This window comes from Cryptotermes secundus, unplaced genomic scaffold, assembly GCF_002891405.2.
Source record: "Cryptotermes secundus unplaced genomic scaffold, Csec_1.0 scaffold227, whole genome shotgun sequence".
In the NCBI taxonomy this organism is placed as follows: Eukaryota; Metazoa; Arthropoda; class Insecta; order Blattodea; family Kalotermitidae; genus Cryptotermes; species Cryptotermes secundus.
In genome coordinates this window covers 113,113-130,037 of record NW_019731977.1, presented here as the reverse complement: position 1 = coordinate 130,037, position 16,925 = coordinate 113,113, and the positions used below count along the sequence as shown (strand labels likewise).

At 39.8% G+C, this 16,925-nt stretch overlaps 2 protein-coding genes across 3 annotated transcripts in view; both read right to left on the bottom strand.

The window, feature by feature from the left end:
* Positions 1-15,306, bottom strand: part of LOC111867359 (ornithine decarboxylase) — a 33,620-nt gene extending 18,314 nt beyond the window's left edge. Inside the window, exons 1-3 of one of the 2 annotated variants that reach the window (XM_023857141.2) lie at positions 15,137-15,306; positions 1,669-1,852; positions 945-1,143 (exon numbers count right to left, since the gene is read on the bottom strand). In XM_023857141.2, the coding sequence (XP_023712909.1) occupies positions 945-1,034 (90 nt within the window). In that variant the 5' untranslated portion in view covers positions 1,035-1,143; positions 1,669-1,852; positions 15,137-15,306. Of the gene's footprint in view, positions 1-944; positions 1,144-1,668; positions 1,853-4,346; positions 4,729-15,136 lie in introns of those variants that run through there. The other variant, XM_023857142.2, reaches the window with a different exon arrangement.
* LOC111867363 (histone-lysine N-methyltransferase SETMAR-like) lies at positions 5,937-6,254 on the bottom strand. The gene has a single exon (XM_023857146.1). It carries the CDS (start codon positions 6,252-6,254, stop codon positions 5,937-5,939), a length of 318 nt encoding a protein of 105 aa, XP_023712914.1.
* Positions 15,307-16,925: the final 1,619 nt, after the last annotated feature.

The window sequence follows — 16,925 nt, the reverse complement described above, 5'->3', positions numbered from 1 at the left end:
GAGGATATTATTCAAATGGGTATTAAAATATAGGTGGCAAAAGTGTAATCTGGACCGAACTAACCCATGGTGGTTTCAGTGATGAGAGAAATTTAACCTTTGTTCATATATGAGGACCTCAGTGATGACTATGAAGAGTAACACCATGTGAGATATGTCGTTTACTCTTTTTTGGAGCAGTGTCAGTAAACTTCTACCATACTACATGGAATTTCACACCAGAAGACATATTCTTCAAACTCCAGGTGCCATAACATAACATTTTTTTTGATTAAAAACCAATTTCTTGAGGAACACATATACACCATGAAGTTCTTTCTTATTGGTTCACAACTGCACAGACAATCAAACGCTTATATAAATATACCTACCTACCTACCTACCTGACTACCTACCACTTGGTGCTACAGCCCTGGGTGAGCCTTGGCCTCCTCTACAACCAGTCTCCACAACCAATGTGTGCTGCCATAGGAATGGATCCACGCATGATGACCCGAGGCTGGTTATTAGGTTTCTGAACAAAATTCTTTTTATAGGATGAGGTTGTTAGTCTCATGCCCAACCCCCAACATGGAGGACCAGGGCATCTCTCTTAGTCTTGACTGTACCCTTTGAGCTTTCCAGCACGGGTGACCCTACTGGTAGTTACACTACCGCCAGCATAGCTCTCCAGGTCACAGAGTCACGCAAACCCCACCACCACGACAAGGTAGAGACACCTTTGAGGGGCTTATATTAATGTACTATCTGACATTTGCATATAGGGACTGAGCAAAATTATCAACAACCTCACTTATGCAGCATATCTGCGGAGCTAGATTTAAACCTAGAATCTCCTGAACATGAAGCAGGAGTGTTAATACCTACAGTGTGATATGTGATACTGGGTTACTTACAGTCAGCTACACTGCCTATTTCAAAACAAAAGCATCAGCGTTACTCACTCCTGATTCGGCAATGTCTTGCACAACTTTCCAGACATCAGTTTCGGCATCCAGTACGTGGATTCGTTCATCAAGATGTGTCAGCTTCATCTTGGTCGTTCACAAGGTTACAAAAATCAACAATTGACCTGTGATACTTGGGGGTGACAGTTATTTAAAATGTCGCAGAGACCAGGAAAGGCTTGTTGGAACAAGTGAACTGAAACAACGATGAAAAATATATTTCAAACACTTTTCTGGCTACCAATCCCAAATTTTAAATGAGTGAAACATTCTGAAAGTCAAACTATACACAATGTTAATTAGATGATACTGTAACTTTGAGGATTAAAATATTGAAGTTACATATAATATTACTGAGAACAGTATGTAACATTCTGAAGTGTCGAACCCTACACACGGTCCATGCTGGAATCCTAAAATGAAAATCAAAATTTTTATGGATGATTTATAACCATTATTTCTTCTGTGGTATGTAAGTCATGATGTTGCCCCCTTATGCCTCTAAAATGTATGCAAAAACAAATATCTGTAATTTTTGTTATTTCTATGCTAAATCTTGAGCAATATTTCAACTACAATTCCTCATTTATTTACTGTAACTCTTGTCTAGTGTCAAGTTTTCATCTCTGTGTTTACCTGTGGACTCCAAATTTTATTACCTATATTTAAGTGCCAAGTTGTTTTACCTCTTTAAAAAAATACAACTAAGAGTCATACTTACGAGGCAGCCTTAGTTCAGTGTTGGGCAGTTTGTAGTAAGTTGCCAAAAAGACCTAACAGGAGCTGAAGCAGGAATCACTAGCAGCCCAAGGCGGTTCTCCGTTAAGAGAAAGCCTCCAGTTGGACTTGTACAAGCAGAAACCTGCCGCCGGGCTCTGAACCAGCCGAACGGAGATGTTACAACCCTGAAAATAACAGTACATATTCTTGTACACTGACAAATTATTTTCGTCATGGTTTAACTCCATCTTGATATAATCTGAAGTGTCTATGTATGTGATTCTTAAATACTGTCACATTTTAGGGTTTTTGGATTACTGGATTTATTGACGATTTACAGGTCATACTACAAACAACTATAACAATATTGCTATTTCCTCGCTTAACAGTTCACTGTTACACACACTAGTGTCCTCAGTCTATTACAGTCGCCACTATCTGTTTCCTGGCCAACAGATCTTAGCTCAGGAACTGTAACAGTCTCACTGAATTACACACTCCAAACATCACTTTGCTATAGCACATACATGTAAAGTCTTCTCTTCACAGCCTGCTTGCCAACAGAGTACACAGAGCCATCTTCTCAGCCTCCCTTGCAGAGCCCAACTCTCAACTAACTGCTTACTTGGAACTCTGAAACTTGACTGATGATTCTCAACTGAACTCTTCTTTTTAACCATTTTGCATGGACCAAACAGAAAACATTTGTTGCTTGTGTATCTGTTGCCCTGGAAACTTGTTTACTGAGTCACTGCCCAGCAACGGATGTCTCCTCTGGTTCCATTATATTGGCCTTCAGGTGTCAAATCTCCATATAATCCTTATTCCAGAATATTATTTCATTCAGCTAGACTCTTCCAACTGCACTGCATGGAGAAGAATGCAGAAGAAACTAGGTGACACCTATTTCAAGGCATTATTCTAGTATTAACCTAGCAGAATTAAGAAAAATACAAGGAACCTGGATATCCAGCATGTCAAAAATAAAAATAACAAGAATAGGAATTAAAAAAAAAATAATAATAAATAAACATGGGAGCTCCCAACTGATTCTTGAATTATTCAAGAAAGGTTTCTCAACTGCAAAGTTTCATAGTACCACAGAATGGTAGCATGACCGTTAATGTACTGGAAAAATTAAGTACAAAGCAGTTGCAGTTTACTGTAAGGTATATTCCAGAGTTGCTTGGAGGACCAATGAAAGTAACATCTGTCAAGTCAGGGAAGCTGGTTTCAGATTTACATTTGAACCCAGGATCCCTCAAATAAGACTGGTCTGGGATATCCAAGGATGTTTTTATGAAAACAGTAGAGTACTTTCACTGCATAAAAGCAAGGAATTTATTCCTCAGTTAAATTTCTTCTTTTCAAGGAAGACACAGCTCTGTACAATTAGTTATGAGTTCTCAGCTTGGTGGGCAGAGGAAAACACCTACAATGAATTATTACATTTGAGAACTGGAAGGACATCAGTTCATAAAAGAAAACATTCAGTGATTTTCGAACACAATAATATTATATTCGGAGCACTTAAACTGGAATGATGTCAGTATGTATGAGAAAACAAATCCCTCAGTTTTAAAAACAGCAATACTGAAGCTGTAACTCTGCCAATGTAAGGATGTCACTTTGTAAAACAAAACAAACATCTGATTTTTAAAGACAGTATTATTAAAACTGGAAGGGCATTAGATTTCATACTAAAATTCTGGACCTGAAGACATTAACTTCCAAAAACTAGAAGGAAATCAAGGTCAGTAACACAGCACACCGTCAACATAAAGCAGACATGTGGGTGACAGCTTCAGTATTTGCATCAGAAGCAAATTTGACACTTATCTAACTATGGAATTGCCTGTATTATGTATACAGTATTTATGCAGTGATAAAAATATGTACATGAAATTTAAGGTACATTTCAAACCATGACCAAGCAGGTGAAAGGGGTGCTCATTCAATTTTGCTGTTTGAACAAAATACTGCAAACCAGAGGTCAGAGAGACCAGACATACACAGCCTATTCACAGAAGACTATGAACTTTAAAATATTATAGAGAAATTTTGAAGACATAGAACATATGTAAACATATTGGGGGACACGATAAAAGCCGCAGGACTCATATATCTAGATCTGTTGTATATTGAGGTCCGAAGTATCTGATTTATAAAGATGTTATATTCAAGCTAAAATGTTAAAAATTAGAGAGTTAAGAACAAATCTATGATATCAGAATATTGTACAATACTTCCCTCCTAACTGAATCACAGGCTTTCTTGAAGTCTACAAATTGATGTATTGTACTTTTGTACAATATAATTTATAAAACAACCATATAAATGTCCACTGAAATTTTAAACAGAAACTGAAATGATACTTTGAAAATCGCATCACCTGTATAGCACTGAATGAGAAAGTATATGGTCATGAATGACAAATCTGGAAGGACAATAAAAAAGGAAATGAATACAGAACATGATTTTTAATTTCTTAGTTTTCCTAATAACAGCAAGCCAGAAAGCTTCAGTTTACTACAGCATTTGCCAATGTCTTAATCGAAAGCATACTGTATAGATTCCAACTGGGTAATTTAGGTGAGTGTATTACTTTATGATACAACACTACCTCACAAGATAAACAATATGAAAAACATTTGATGTAAATCAAGACGAAGTTCATACCTGGGAATATCCCAACTTAGGAGAGCGCCTTGCTCTTTGAATTTGGAATCTCATTCACTAAGATGATACAAGTATCTCCTTGAAGGAAAACCAGCCAGCTCTCTTGCAGGATGAGCGAGAGGTATTTGATGAAGCCGTTTTCTGAACTGCTTTTCTGCTATTCACTCTCCTTCTCTTCCCCAACTCTCAACTATCACGAAGATGGAATATTAACTCTGTTAAGGAGTCTGGCTACTGGAGTCCAAGCGCTATACCAGAAATAATGGTGACAGATTTCGGACTGGCTACTTTCTTTCAGAAATGCTCGAAGACTGTATGGCTCTAGAAGAGCACTTTGTTCTTGACACTCATTCGTAATCTGCAACTAATACTGAAGCCTCCAGACTTCAAGTAATCTATATACAGAGCAGCAGCTCCAAAGATCACAGTTCATCCCAATCAGTGAAGGGGGAGGGGAGGGCAATCACTAGACCTTAACAGATGACCAGGGCCAGAGTCCTATGAGGAGCTTTACCATATTTGGAACAAACTATCACAAGTAAGTACTGGTGGCTGCACATTCATGAACATGGAAACAGGAGATGACACACTCCAAAGAAGTACACACATATCCTCAACGTTTTCCTTGAAAATATGCATTCCTGTATGATCTTGGTCCTTTATTGTAGATAAAAAACACTTCAATTCTTCGATATTTTTCATCTTGCTAAACTCTTCAAACCGAAATGAGCACTAAAAGTCTGTAATTAGCTAGTCTATCATTAACAAAACTAATTAAAAATAAATAAATCTATTACTTTGCTGGTATTTAGTTAATATACACAGTAGAACTTTTTTTTTTTAAAAATAATACTCAAGAATATTCATCAGATCTACATTTTATGTCGTGTATTAATCTTCTATACAATGAATAACAACAGCTAGATCCCCCACACACAACTTTGCCATAACTGCTGAGCTGTTTTGGAGATGACAGATGCAAACAGAAATGACCCTAAAATAATGCATACGCATCCACTACATGCAAAATCCACAAGACTGTAAGTCATAAAAAAGGGGAGGGGGAATTATTGTGAGATATACATTTAAATTCAAGTAAATTCAAGTAAAAGTGTGTGATACACTAACACATATGAACTAAATGATAAAACAGGACACTCAAATAAAGCTGCTTGTAAGATAAAGAGAGATCCTACATTACAGGCTGAGACTTTAAGCGATAAAACCACTTAGAAAGTTAACAGAATTTTCTGTCCAGGGCAGCAATAGAGGTCAGATCACTTTTATTATTCTTGCCTTACATGTTTCGGTAATAAAAGTGAAGTGACCTCTATTGCCGCACTGGACGGAAAATTCTATTAACTTTCTAACTTAATAGTGCAGCAGACCAGAATGAGACAATTCAAGATAAAACCACTATTTATCCATCAGTGGTGATCAAAAGGTGTAGGTATACACATCAGCTCTTGTGAAACCACATCCCATCACGTAAGGTGTTACAAGTGGCCATCCCTGGCATCCATGCAAAACTATACGTGGGGAAGTCATAAAATTTTAATTATCACCCAGGTGCAAGAAATTGTATGTGAGTTAGTCCTTCTCTACATATGCCCCCTGCAAGGCCACACATTTTCCCCAGTGATGCATTAGCTGCTGGATATCTTGATCATAGCAGGTCTCGTTTTGACTGTTTAGGAAGTCCTCCACAGCACAAATGACATCATCATCGTCTTCGAATCGCTTACCACGAAGTGGCTTCTTTAGCTGTGGAAAGAGGAAGAAGTCACTCAGTGCCAGGTCTGGTGAATATGGTGGAGGGGGGAGAATTTCATATCCCAAACTGGCTGCAAGTGTTGTAGCATGAGCAGGTGCATTGTCGTGAAGAAGTCGCACACCTTTTCCCAGCATTTCACGTCACTTTTTCTTGATTTCCTCCTATAATTTTCTCAGAAGGTTCCTGTAGTACTCGCCAGTGATGGTGACACCCTTCTGCGAGTAGTTGGTCATGATGACATCCCGCTGATCCCAGAACACACTAGACATCGCCTTTCCTGACGACGGCTGGGATTTGGACTTCTTAGGTGGCAGAGTGTCTGCATGTTTCCACTGCTTGTTCATTTCCTTTGTTTCAGGGTCATAATGATAGACCCAACATTCATCTATCATGATCAGGCGGTCGAAAAATTCCACCTTTTCGTCTTGACACAACTGCAAAGTTTCTTTGCCACATCCATCCACTGATGCTTTTGAACTGGTGTCAACAATCCCAACGTGCAGTGACCTTTGCCATGTGTAACTCATCATGGATGTTGAAAACTGACCGATGGCTAATGCGGACCTCATGAACAAGAGCTTTGATAGTTATGCGCCTATCAAATGGGATCAAAGCCACAATTCCCAGTTCCTCAGTGAGAGATGGTCTTCCACTTCGGGGTTATCTTCGAGGTTTGTCGTCCACAATGAAAGTGCCTCTTCCACCTGACCACTGTGTCATGTGATGGTACACCTTCCTGATACACAGGGGTCATCTGGTCGCGGATCTCGCTGGCAGACTTCCCTTGTAAATGCAGGAACCGTATCACAGTGTGAGCCTCTACTTTCTCAACCGATGTCGCCATTTTGCTTCTGCCCCTTCTGGTGGCTCCCTCTGTCCACTTGGCATGGGAAAATTTGACTGTTCAGCAAGCTCAGGAAATGGGCTATCTCTTATATAGAATGATATTTTGGAATTATGATTTTCTCATGGTGATAATTAAAACTTTATGACTTCCAATTGTATTTCCCCATTTTTTCCAGAAGTAGCCAGCAGTCACATCCTCATCAGCCAACTGGAGTAAAATGGCAGTGAAAATTTGTAAGGCAAACCTGTGAGTGTGGTCAAAGAAAATAGCCCTGATAATATGAGTCTGGAAAGCAGTATACCACAAGAAAATTTTCACACTGAAAAGCCTCATGGGCTGCACATGGATTTTCTCACAACTATGAACGTGTATTTTGTGAATTCAGGTGCCTGCTAAGATGATACCAAGTTTCGTCTGTACACCATGTAAAATGCAGAATATGATTAATGGATAAACCATACATGAAAATGCATACATCTTTTCTTGCCCACTAGAAGTAATGCTTGGACCACTAACATAAAGGATGCAATACTACTTTCAATCAGCCCCCTGATGAATGGTGTTGGGTAACCAGGTCTCCTGTGAAAGACTATGCGATTACATGAAAGGTGAAACCTGCAGCCATTACTATTCTGTACATACATGACTGTATAATGGATAAAAGAATCATTTTGGTAGACAGCGGTACTAAATTGCTCAGGCAAATCAACAAGAACAGAACTGCCAAGTGTTACACAGATGACACTCTCCCCACTCCTGCTTTTACTGGTTTATTTACCCCTTTTAACGCCAGCTGTATGGCTTGGGGTCATCACAATATGACTTACAGACCATGTGGTACATCACCCAATCACTATCAGTGCTGTCAGTTAATACAAGTAATGGGTCAGATAAAGGAAACTGAATAAAAACCAATTATACATGGATAAAAGATTGCATCATTTGTGCCTTTCATCCATTTAATGATCAATCTTAACTTACAGGACCGCATCTGTTGTCTAGTGGCCAGAGTTCCTGGCTACAGATCCAGAGGTCCCGGGTTCGATTCCCGGCGCTACCAGATTTTCTAAGAAGTAGTGGGTCTGGAACAGGATCCACTCAGCCTCATGAGGATAACTGAGGAGCTATTTCAAGGAAATGGCTCACGTCTAGAAAACCGAAATTAACAGCCACGGGGATTCATTGTGCTGACCTCGCGGCACACTAACCGTTAAAGCTGGCACTATTCAGTTATTCAGTATAGAGGGGGGTGGGTTTCCCCATGCACCGCAACTAATAGTTTATTGTATGTCCCCCTTTAATTTCTACTGTCTCCATACCCTACCGATACTGGTGCCCACTATCTCCCCTTTCTGCCAGCGTGGTCGGCCCTTTACTGGCAGTGGTACCCGATAATTCTCCCCTTTCTGCCAGCGAGGTCGGCCCTCTACTGGCATTGGTACCCGATAACTTCCCCATCTACTGGAGGCATTGGAAACTACTTGGGCGGGAAACATTTTGCCTAATTTTGCTCAGGGGTCTCCTAGAGACATGAGGATCTTTTACGTGTCGTAAATCTACGACACGGGACCCACGGCTTAAAGTCCCTCCCAGAGGACTTGTTCCCTGAATTTTTCCGCCCCTAAAAATTCCACGACCTCTGCCGGGTTTGAACCCGTGTACCTTGAGTCATGAGGTGGAAACGTTACCCCTAGACTACAGAGGCCGCTAAAGCTGGCACTAACTTCAACAACAAGTGGTGGTCATTTGGTCGGTATAGTTCGCTTGCAGACTAAAGCCATGGAGTTTGTTTCTTTGTCTTAACTTACAGCCTGAAACTTCTACAGCCCTCTCTCAATCTTGCAATTTTTGACGAGAAAAAGTACAAATTTCTTGAAGTTTAGACAGTTATCACACTTCTGGGCGGATGTGAAACACAACTAAGAACAAAAAATCTCAACAAAACCAAGCAGCAGAAATTACATTTCAAGAAGTTTGTGGGGACAGACAATATGTACACATACACAAGCACAAAAGATAGAGAAGGAATTTATGCATTTATTTCATAGAATAACAGATGGGAGAGGGGGGAATCACTAACATATCTTGATGGAATGAATAATCATCTCCAAAACCTGATCAAAACATATAAGTGAACAAATCAAAACATACCTACGAAGCAGGAACAGACCTGATAAAAAAGATCCATGGAAAGCATAGGAAAGAGACCTGACTTTTATACCTATAAAACTAAGCAAATTCTAGCAGACTATCAGCAACTGCCTTACATCTCCATCCTTCCTCTGAGGTCAGTGTAGCAATAGCAAACTAAATTTGTATTTGAGATGTACCAAGTTAAGATTTTGGACTTCTAGCAATCCTGAGAATTTCCATAATTTTTCCTGACACTCTTCAGGAAATGCACAACCAGTAACTTCAAACATATCACAGCAATCTTCTTCCAAATCTTTACCCACTTAACTAACACTCATGGTTACCTTCCCACCTCATTTTATGGTATACAGCCTATGCAGTTAATACAGATCATTAAACATCTCAAGAATCAATAAATTCTCTATCCGTATTACAGTTTCTTATGGCGAGTTGACTCCCAGGTTATTAGAATGCGCTGTATCAGCCAGAGAAGCTATTTAACATCAAATGAGATGGTAGAACAATTATGTGTAGTGATCTTGTTGTCATGGACTAATTTAAGCTAATATTGCAGCATCTGCCTAAGATGACTTGACGGAAATCATGAAAATTTCAATTTAAATTTATTTACATTCCGTATATGTAGATACAGATAGACACCATTGGTTATGGAACAAGCCAAATACAATATAAATACAATGACATCTGTGCAATAACAGTCTAGTTGAAAAGAACTCAGGCCAGTTTCCTGACCCAGGATTCAAAAAACAAATCACAAACACTACCACTTAGTCAACTTGCTTGGTGGAATCTTCTTGTGGGACTGAGAAAAAGCACTGAAACTTCAGGCTGCTTGTGCACAAGCTGCAAACTTGAAGCAGGTAGCTCCCAGGGTGTGTTGCCACATGAATTCACATAAAGCAGCCTGACCAAACACAAGGCCAAGTGCCAAGTGCATCTCTAATGGGGGGGGGGGGAAGTAAACCTATCCCTGTAACAGGCCAGTTTGGAGATGTTGAGGTTCCCACATTTTCTACATGATCAGCTCACAGACAGCAATGAGAGTGTTAGCCTTATGCTCTGGCGGTCCTTTAAACCCAGAAAGATTCCTGGTACTCATTTCTCTTAGAGGCTGAGTAGACTGCAGGACCATAGTGCACCTGGGAGGATTAGGTTGACTGAAAAATCCAACGACATTATCAGAACTGAACATGTGAACTTCCGGCTTGTAGCACATTGCTTCAACCAACTACGCTACCATGTGCCCCAGCTCTCATGGAGAAACACAAACTTTTGTTCTACTGATTTGTGTCAAAGGGCTATCATCATCAAAGTGCCTTCATAGGACAGTGTCTACTGTCTGGATGAAAAATACATATAACTTTCCTGAAGCTGGCCTCAGCTTCATTTTCAGATAAATGGAATGGGTACCCACTTTCTGAGGCTCATTAAATTAGGCTAGTCATTACTGCCTATCCATTTCTCCTTCATATTTTCTTCTCACATGGCATAATCCACACTTAACATTTTGATGCTACTTCTCATTGTGGTTTCTGTACCTTTTACATACTACAACCCTCTTCTGGCATGCTTCAGCTCTCAGTCATAATGACAAGCTTTATTTAATGGGCCTTAAGAAATAGGCAGCCCTTGAAAAATGATGAATATCTCTTTTCGTCAAATACTGTATAAGGTCCAAAGAAAATATCTTCCCAAGCAAAATTAAAATCTTAAGAATAATCAAGAATAAACTCAAGTAATTCCATGGTACAGGGTCTTTCTTGACATGCTGGAAGTTACTCAACTGGTTGGGAAGTACCATGCTTTTAAGGCTCCCAAAAGGTTCTTTGCCATGTTCACAAGAACCTACAATTTGATCTAACCTGGGTCATTCGAATCTGGTCTGCCTCTTCACACTTTACATCCCAAAGATACATTTTAATTATACTGTCCCATCCATACCCAGGCCTCCTGTATGCCCTCCCTCCCCCTCAGGTTTTCATGCTAAAATTTAGTACTCATTTCTATTCTTCAAGAACACCTCTCTTATAATTCTGCAAACATGAATTTCTATGCAACCTAATCATTTATGCTAAACTTGAACTTTTGTGGCACTTTTTATGAATGGTTTCTGTCTCTGACCACTGCTGCCATTCAATTTGCAAACACCTGGCAAGAGTTTTTTGAATGGTATATTTTAACCAGTACTTTCCATGATCAATCACTAGTTAACAACAGGCTCCTTCAAAATCACAGGTTACACAGCACAGGACAAGACTGGAAGATGATCATTAATGGTCATCGATCTTGGGGCCTATTTCAAGGCACTGCCCTGGCATTTGCCTGCAGACACTGAGAAAAGCTATGAAAATCTCATTCTGCAAAACTACTAGCATATCCAAGATTCAGACTGAGCACCTCCCAGGGTTACTGCTACATCAAAGTGATTGGTCCATGATTTTGCATATTCTGTTACATTGCAGTGTCTCTCAAAACAACATACTCATATTTACCTAATTATTTTACAATGCAATACAGACTGTTTGGGTTATAATCAATATTGTAAAGAAATGGTGAATGATTACACAGCAAAGCTGTGCAAGTACTGGTGGTGATTCTGATCCTAGCACTTGTAAGGAATGCACAGCAGACTCCATCCCTTCCTCAGTCCGCAAGTATCAAGCTCAACTGTAGATGTGACCAGTTTTATAGAATTATTTTGGCATTTCATGAGCAACATTAAGAAAACAATAAAACTTCAATCAGGGCAACTGGTCTCAATCCAGAATTTGAACATGCTGTCATTATAATACCGGCTTAGTTACTGATGTGTTCAAAACTTGCTAAAGAATGTATATCTGGGCGGAAGGGAGGTGAAGTGGGGTGGAAAGGGAAATAAAAATAATGCAGACTTGATCGTTTTGTGTGATATTTGTTTTATGAAACAGTTCTGCACAATTAAGTTGAAGCAGCTGGATGACACTATCTACTGACAGTTTAAATAGCTCCATCTCTTTCCAATGCTGACATCAGATATGGGCAACTGAATCTGCCGGGAGAGAACTGGTTTAATTTAGTATAGTATCACACAACCTAAGCTTTTGATGCAAGACTACAAAGTGTATTTCTTACAAAATGGCAATTTAAAAAACCTTAACTGAAACCAAAATGAATTCTCTGCATCAGGTCTGTACAGTTTTTTTCAGTTGAGATGTCTGGTGAAGGTTCCAGGCTGTCTAGGCATCATACATTTCAGACTGATAGGGATATATACTTGCATCAGGCACAATATGGTTGAGACCTAACTAAATGATGTGCCAGCAAAAAAGAAGAAAATATCATGTTCAAATACTGTAGTTATACATAATGGAAGCTGTGTACATTAACTATATTAAATTAGTGTAAGGGATGTCAATCACTTTCTTAATTTATTAGGAGAGATGGGTGTGAAGTGCCATGTTCATGTACTCATTAAGTGTTTGTGTCCCTTAGTAATAATGAACAGATTTTCATGTATCTTGGTATGATCAAAATGTCACTACAGGCCACCTGTGCACTGCACTTTCTAATTAAGTAATTATTCATCCATCAACCTATATTAAAATGGAAATCACGATAAACGAATAAGAAGCTACAACGACTTATGAGGTGGTAATGTTCTTTTTAGAATAGCAGCGTCGAAGTCTTGAATTTTGTGGGGTAACAGATTTGAGGCGGTATCAGTTTTTGTTATTATTTTCTTTTTTTTATATTTGGATTTAAAACAGGACATCTTTGCAAACTATTTATTTAGCACTCTGTTTGATGGTAATAATGAATAACTGGGCTTAAAAACTGAAATATTTAAGGAAAACATAAATGTGAGCATAAATTTGGTATGACACATCTCTGTATTTTAATTGCTAATAAAAAACTTTCATGAGTTGGGATAGCTCAGTCGGTATAGAGACTGGCTACGGGCTGGACAACCGAGGGGTCGGAGTTCAAGTCCCGGTGGGGTCAAAAATTTTCTCTTCTCCATGTCGTCAAGACTTGCTCTGGGGCCCACCCAGCCTCCAATCCAATGGGTACTGGGGGTAAAGCAGCAGGGGTGTGAAGCTGACCACTTACTCCAACTAGTGCCATGGTCAAGAAAATGTGGATCTATACATCCACTCCCCCATATGTCTTCATGGCGCAGTGCTTAATTAGTTAAGCACAGGGACAACTTTACATTTTCTAAATAAAAAACTTTAATGCTCTGCCATATTGGTATGCAGTTCCTGCTAGCCTTTTCATATAAAATGACACTCAAAGACTTGTAAGCATTATACTCTGCTCAGAACTTATTTCCTATTACAAATGAATTATACTGCATTAACAACATTTAGGAGCTCTAATCAGGTGCTTGACAAAGACTTTCATGAGTTTCCTTCCATGTTAGAGCAAATCTTTCACAGAAGCATTTTCATTAACACATTCTCCCAGTTCATTCTGATTCACAAACTGCACCCTCAACTATCCACACATTTATCTTATGTTTTCAATACTTCCAACTCAATTCAACTCAGCTATCACCCACATGACATACATACATGAGCCACTATACGGCCAAAACGATGGTTATGAATTCAGGGAAAAATAAACAATAAAGTATCATTGCAGCGCAATCTTTCTCAGGTTCGAGTCCCTCAGGGCTCGCAACCATATTTTACTGTCTTAGATTTGAGACTTTCCTTTTCGTAGCCTCCTACGACTCGGAGGGTCATGGTGGAGGTATTCGACCACACCTGCACAGCTAACGAACCTCTAGACTTGTCCTGCTTATAACAATTCTGCATGGACTGCACAGAAAACACATCTCTGAACAGTTCTATTGTTGCATCACGTGCCTACTGCACGGACCGTGAAGAGAAAACTGCTTCCCAGTTGCTTCATTGTTGCGTGTTATGAATCTGTTGCCTAGCAATGGGCACATGTGCAGAGCCGTTCCCTAGCAATGGCTGGTTCTGCTGGCTTCACAGTTCTTGACTTGAGCATATATGCCACAATATCGTTGAGAAAAGAAGACATGATTACTAATGTGGGATTTGGCAACACTGCAACTGTACATGAATGCACAAGTAGTTCTGAGGATGGCAGCTGTAAAAAGCTGAAAGAGTGGAAAGACCAATGCAGTTCTCCCTCACTTCCCATTTTTACTGTTTGCCCAAACTTTACAATATGTTAACCATATATACTTGCAGGATCCAAGGTTTTCACAGCAGTGATTATGAAAAATTCTATATTCTGGGATGTAATGCTGTGTAGTCCATTGAAAGTTGAGTTGGCTGCTTCATACTGGTTTCTTGTTAGGCTTACTCTTCAACTGTGAAAATGGATGTGACAAGTTCCTCTGAAACACTGGCTGACTTTCAAAAGACTGCAAAGCACTTGCCACCGATTTTGAGGTTTCTTTAGTTAATACATCTACAGTCATTAGCAGTCACTGAATTTGCATTTCATTTCAATTTATTGGCTTTAGTGTAAAACATTCTATCATACCAGATATAACTCACCACGATATTGGGCTCAATAATCCTTCAAATCCTGAAGGGTTAAAACGCTGACTTTGGCTTACACGCTGTTTTTGGCTTGAAACGGATTTCTTAGACTTTGTAAGCAATCTGTGATATTGGCATGCCACAAGAGTGCAAATCATATTTGCTTTGCAAGTTATGGGTAGATTATGAGACCCAAACATCCATTAGTGTACCCATTTCTTTACTCTGTACAAAAATTACTTCATTAAATGCGTCAGTCCGCTGGGTTTTCCAAGTAGAAAATTCCCTCCAAAAGAAATACTAAAACTGGTTACCTGGAAAAATCACATTTCTCTAAGACCCATAACATTAAAATTTGATAAATGATGATAATGAAAACTGCTTCAACAGGAAGGTCGTACTGAAGTATTAATGCATTATAATGATACCTTCAACATTTCATTTCAAGGAAACTTGTGACTCATGGGGGAACATAATGAACAGGTAATTTGTAACTGTTCACTATTTTACTCACCTGTACCGACGCTAGCCACCCTTTGGGCCGGCGCTTAATTGAAGACGGAATGGTGAATGGTTTTTAAACACCTGAAGAATTAATAATGAAAATTCGTTCTTCGGTAAACTTGCCAGATTTACAGCTCCAACCCACACTGAACCACCATGTTGTACTGGAGAGCTACCTGGTGGCCAGTAAATTAACTGTGACGGCTTCGTGGAACTACTTTTGTTGTCCACGGGATCAATGCGCTTGCCTAAATCGATTTGTTCGTATTTCAGTTGGTGTTCTTTGGTGCATACTTTCGGCACGTGCATATCCCTCCCACACACTTGGATATTCTGAAATTCTGACTATATGTTTGACACTGTTATTATTACTGATTTAGGGAGCAATTTAATTCGCAGGTATAAACAGAAACAGTCTAGGTTTCAATAAATTTAATAACAGACAACCTCTTGGCCACGAGAGCCCGCCACCAGTCTCTATCCTGAACCAGATTAATCTATTCCACGCACCGCATGCACTATATCTTTTAGACTAATCTTAGTATTGCCGTTCGAACTGTGCCTAAATCTCCCATGTGTTATCTTCTCTTCAGACGCTTCAGATCTTCCGACTAAAATTTTGTACGTATTTCTCGTCTCTCTCATGACTGTTACATGCCAGCCCATTTCGCCTAATAATTAAGGCGACGGATTGAAACGTGGCATATTTATTTTAAACTGGTGCACAGACACTGTCTTAAATTATGGCTGACATCTCCTCTTTTGTAGGCATAAGGAAAAGTGTGGAATGAGTGTAGACTGTAGGGTATCTTAAAGAACTACCAGAGAAAAGTAACATATTTCAGCCTAAGTAAAATATGAATTTTTACATGTTACTTCCCGTTATCACCTTCCAACTGGGCTTTTTCAAAAATAATTCGCGAACAAAATTCTGTAGGAATTACATATCTTACCCCCAATCTAGTTAGACGTTGCCAGCAATCGTAGTCTACTAAATTTCATTGTCTCACTAGTACAGTCTAAGTTACAGAGTTGGGCCGCGCCATAGCTCAAGTGGTTAGTCGCTGGCTTCCCACCGGGGCGGCCCGGGTTCGATCCCGGGTCTGGTCAAGTGGGTTTTGTGGTGGACAAAGTATCGCTGGAGTGGGTTTTCTCCGAGTACTTCGGTTTCCCTTGCCAATCTTCATTCCACAAAATTCTCCATCATCATAATCACCCAGGGCAGGCTACAATAGGCCAATCAGAGGCCGCCGTGCCGGGTAGACCCAGTTGGACTCGACTCCCACTAATTAAAAAAATAGTTTGAGGGTTAACATAGAAAATATTTAAGATTACACATCTCGTTCTGCAGTTAAATCGGTAGATCCCTATCTATTTTTTCGCTTAGTGGGGGATGGAGTCCGACTGGGTCCACTCGGCATGGCGGCCACTGATTGGCCTACTGTACCTGCCCCGGGTGATTATGATGACGGAGAATTTGGTGGAATGAAGATTGGTAAGGGAAACCGAAGTACTCGGAGGAAACCCTCCCCAGCGCCAATTTGTCAACCACAAATCCCACTTGACCAGACCCGGGATCGAACCCGGACCGCCGCGTTGGGAAATCCCTATCTATTATTTCCAGACGAACGTCAATAGATCTCATTAACCGGAAATTCTGACTAAAATTGTATTTGTTTATTTATGGCTCATTTAGCAGAACAGCAGAATAGCAGGACGATTAGTGAATAACGGAATGGAAAGACCGGGGAAGGAAGCGAGCATGGCCTAAATGGTTGTGCTGAGAGAATTAATGCGAT

Coding starts and splice junctions, on each gene's coding strand:
- LOC111867363 (XM_023857146.1), bottom strand. CDS start 6,254: ATGCTGGGAAAAGGTGTGCGACTTCTTCACGACAATGCACCTGCTCAT.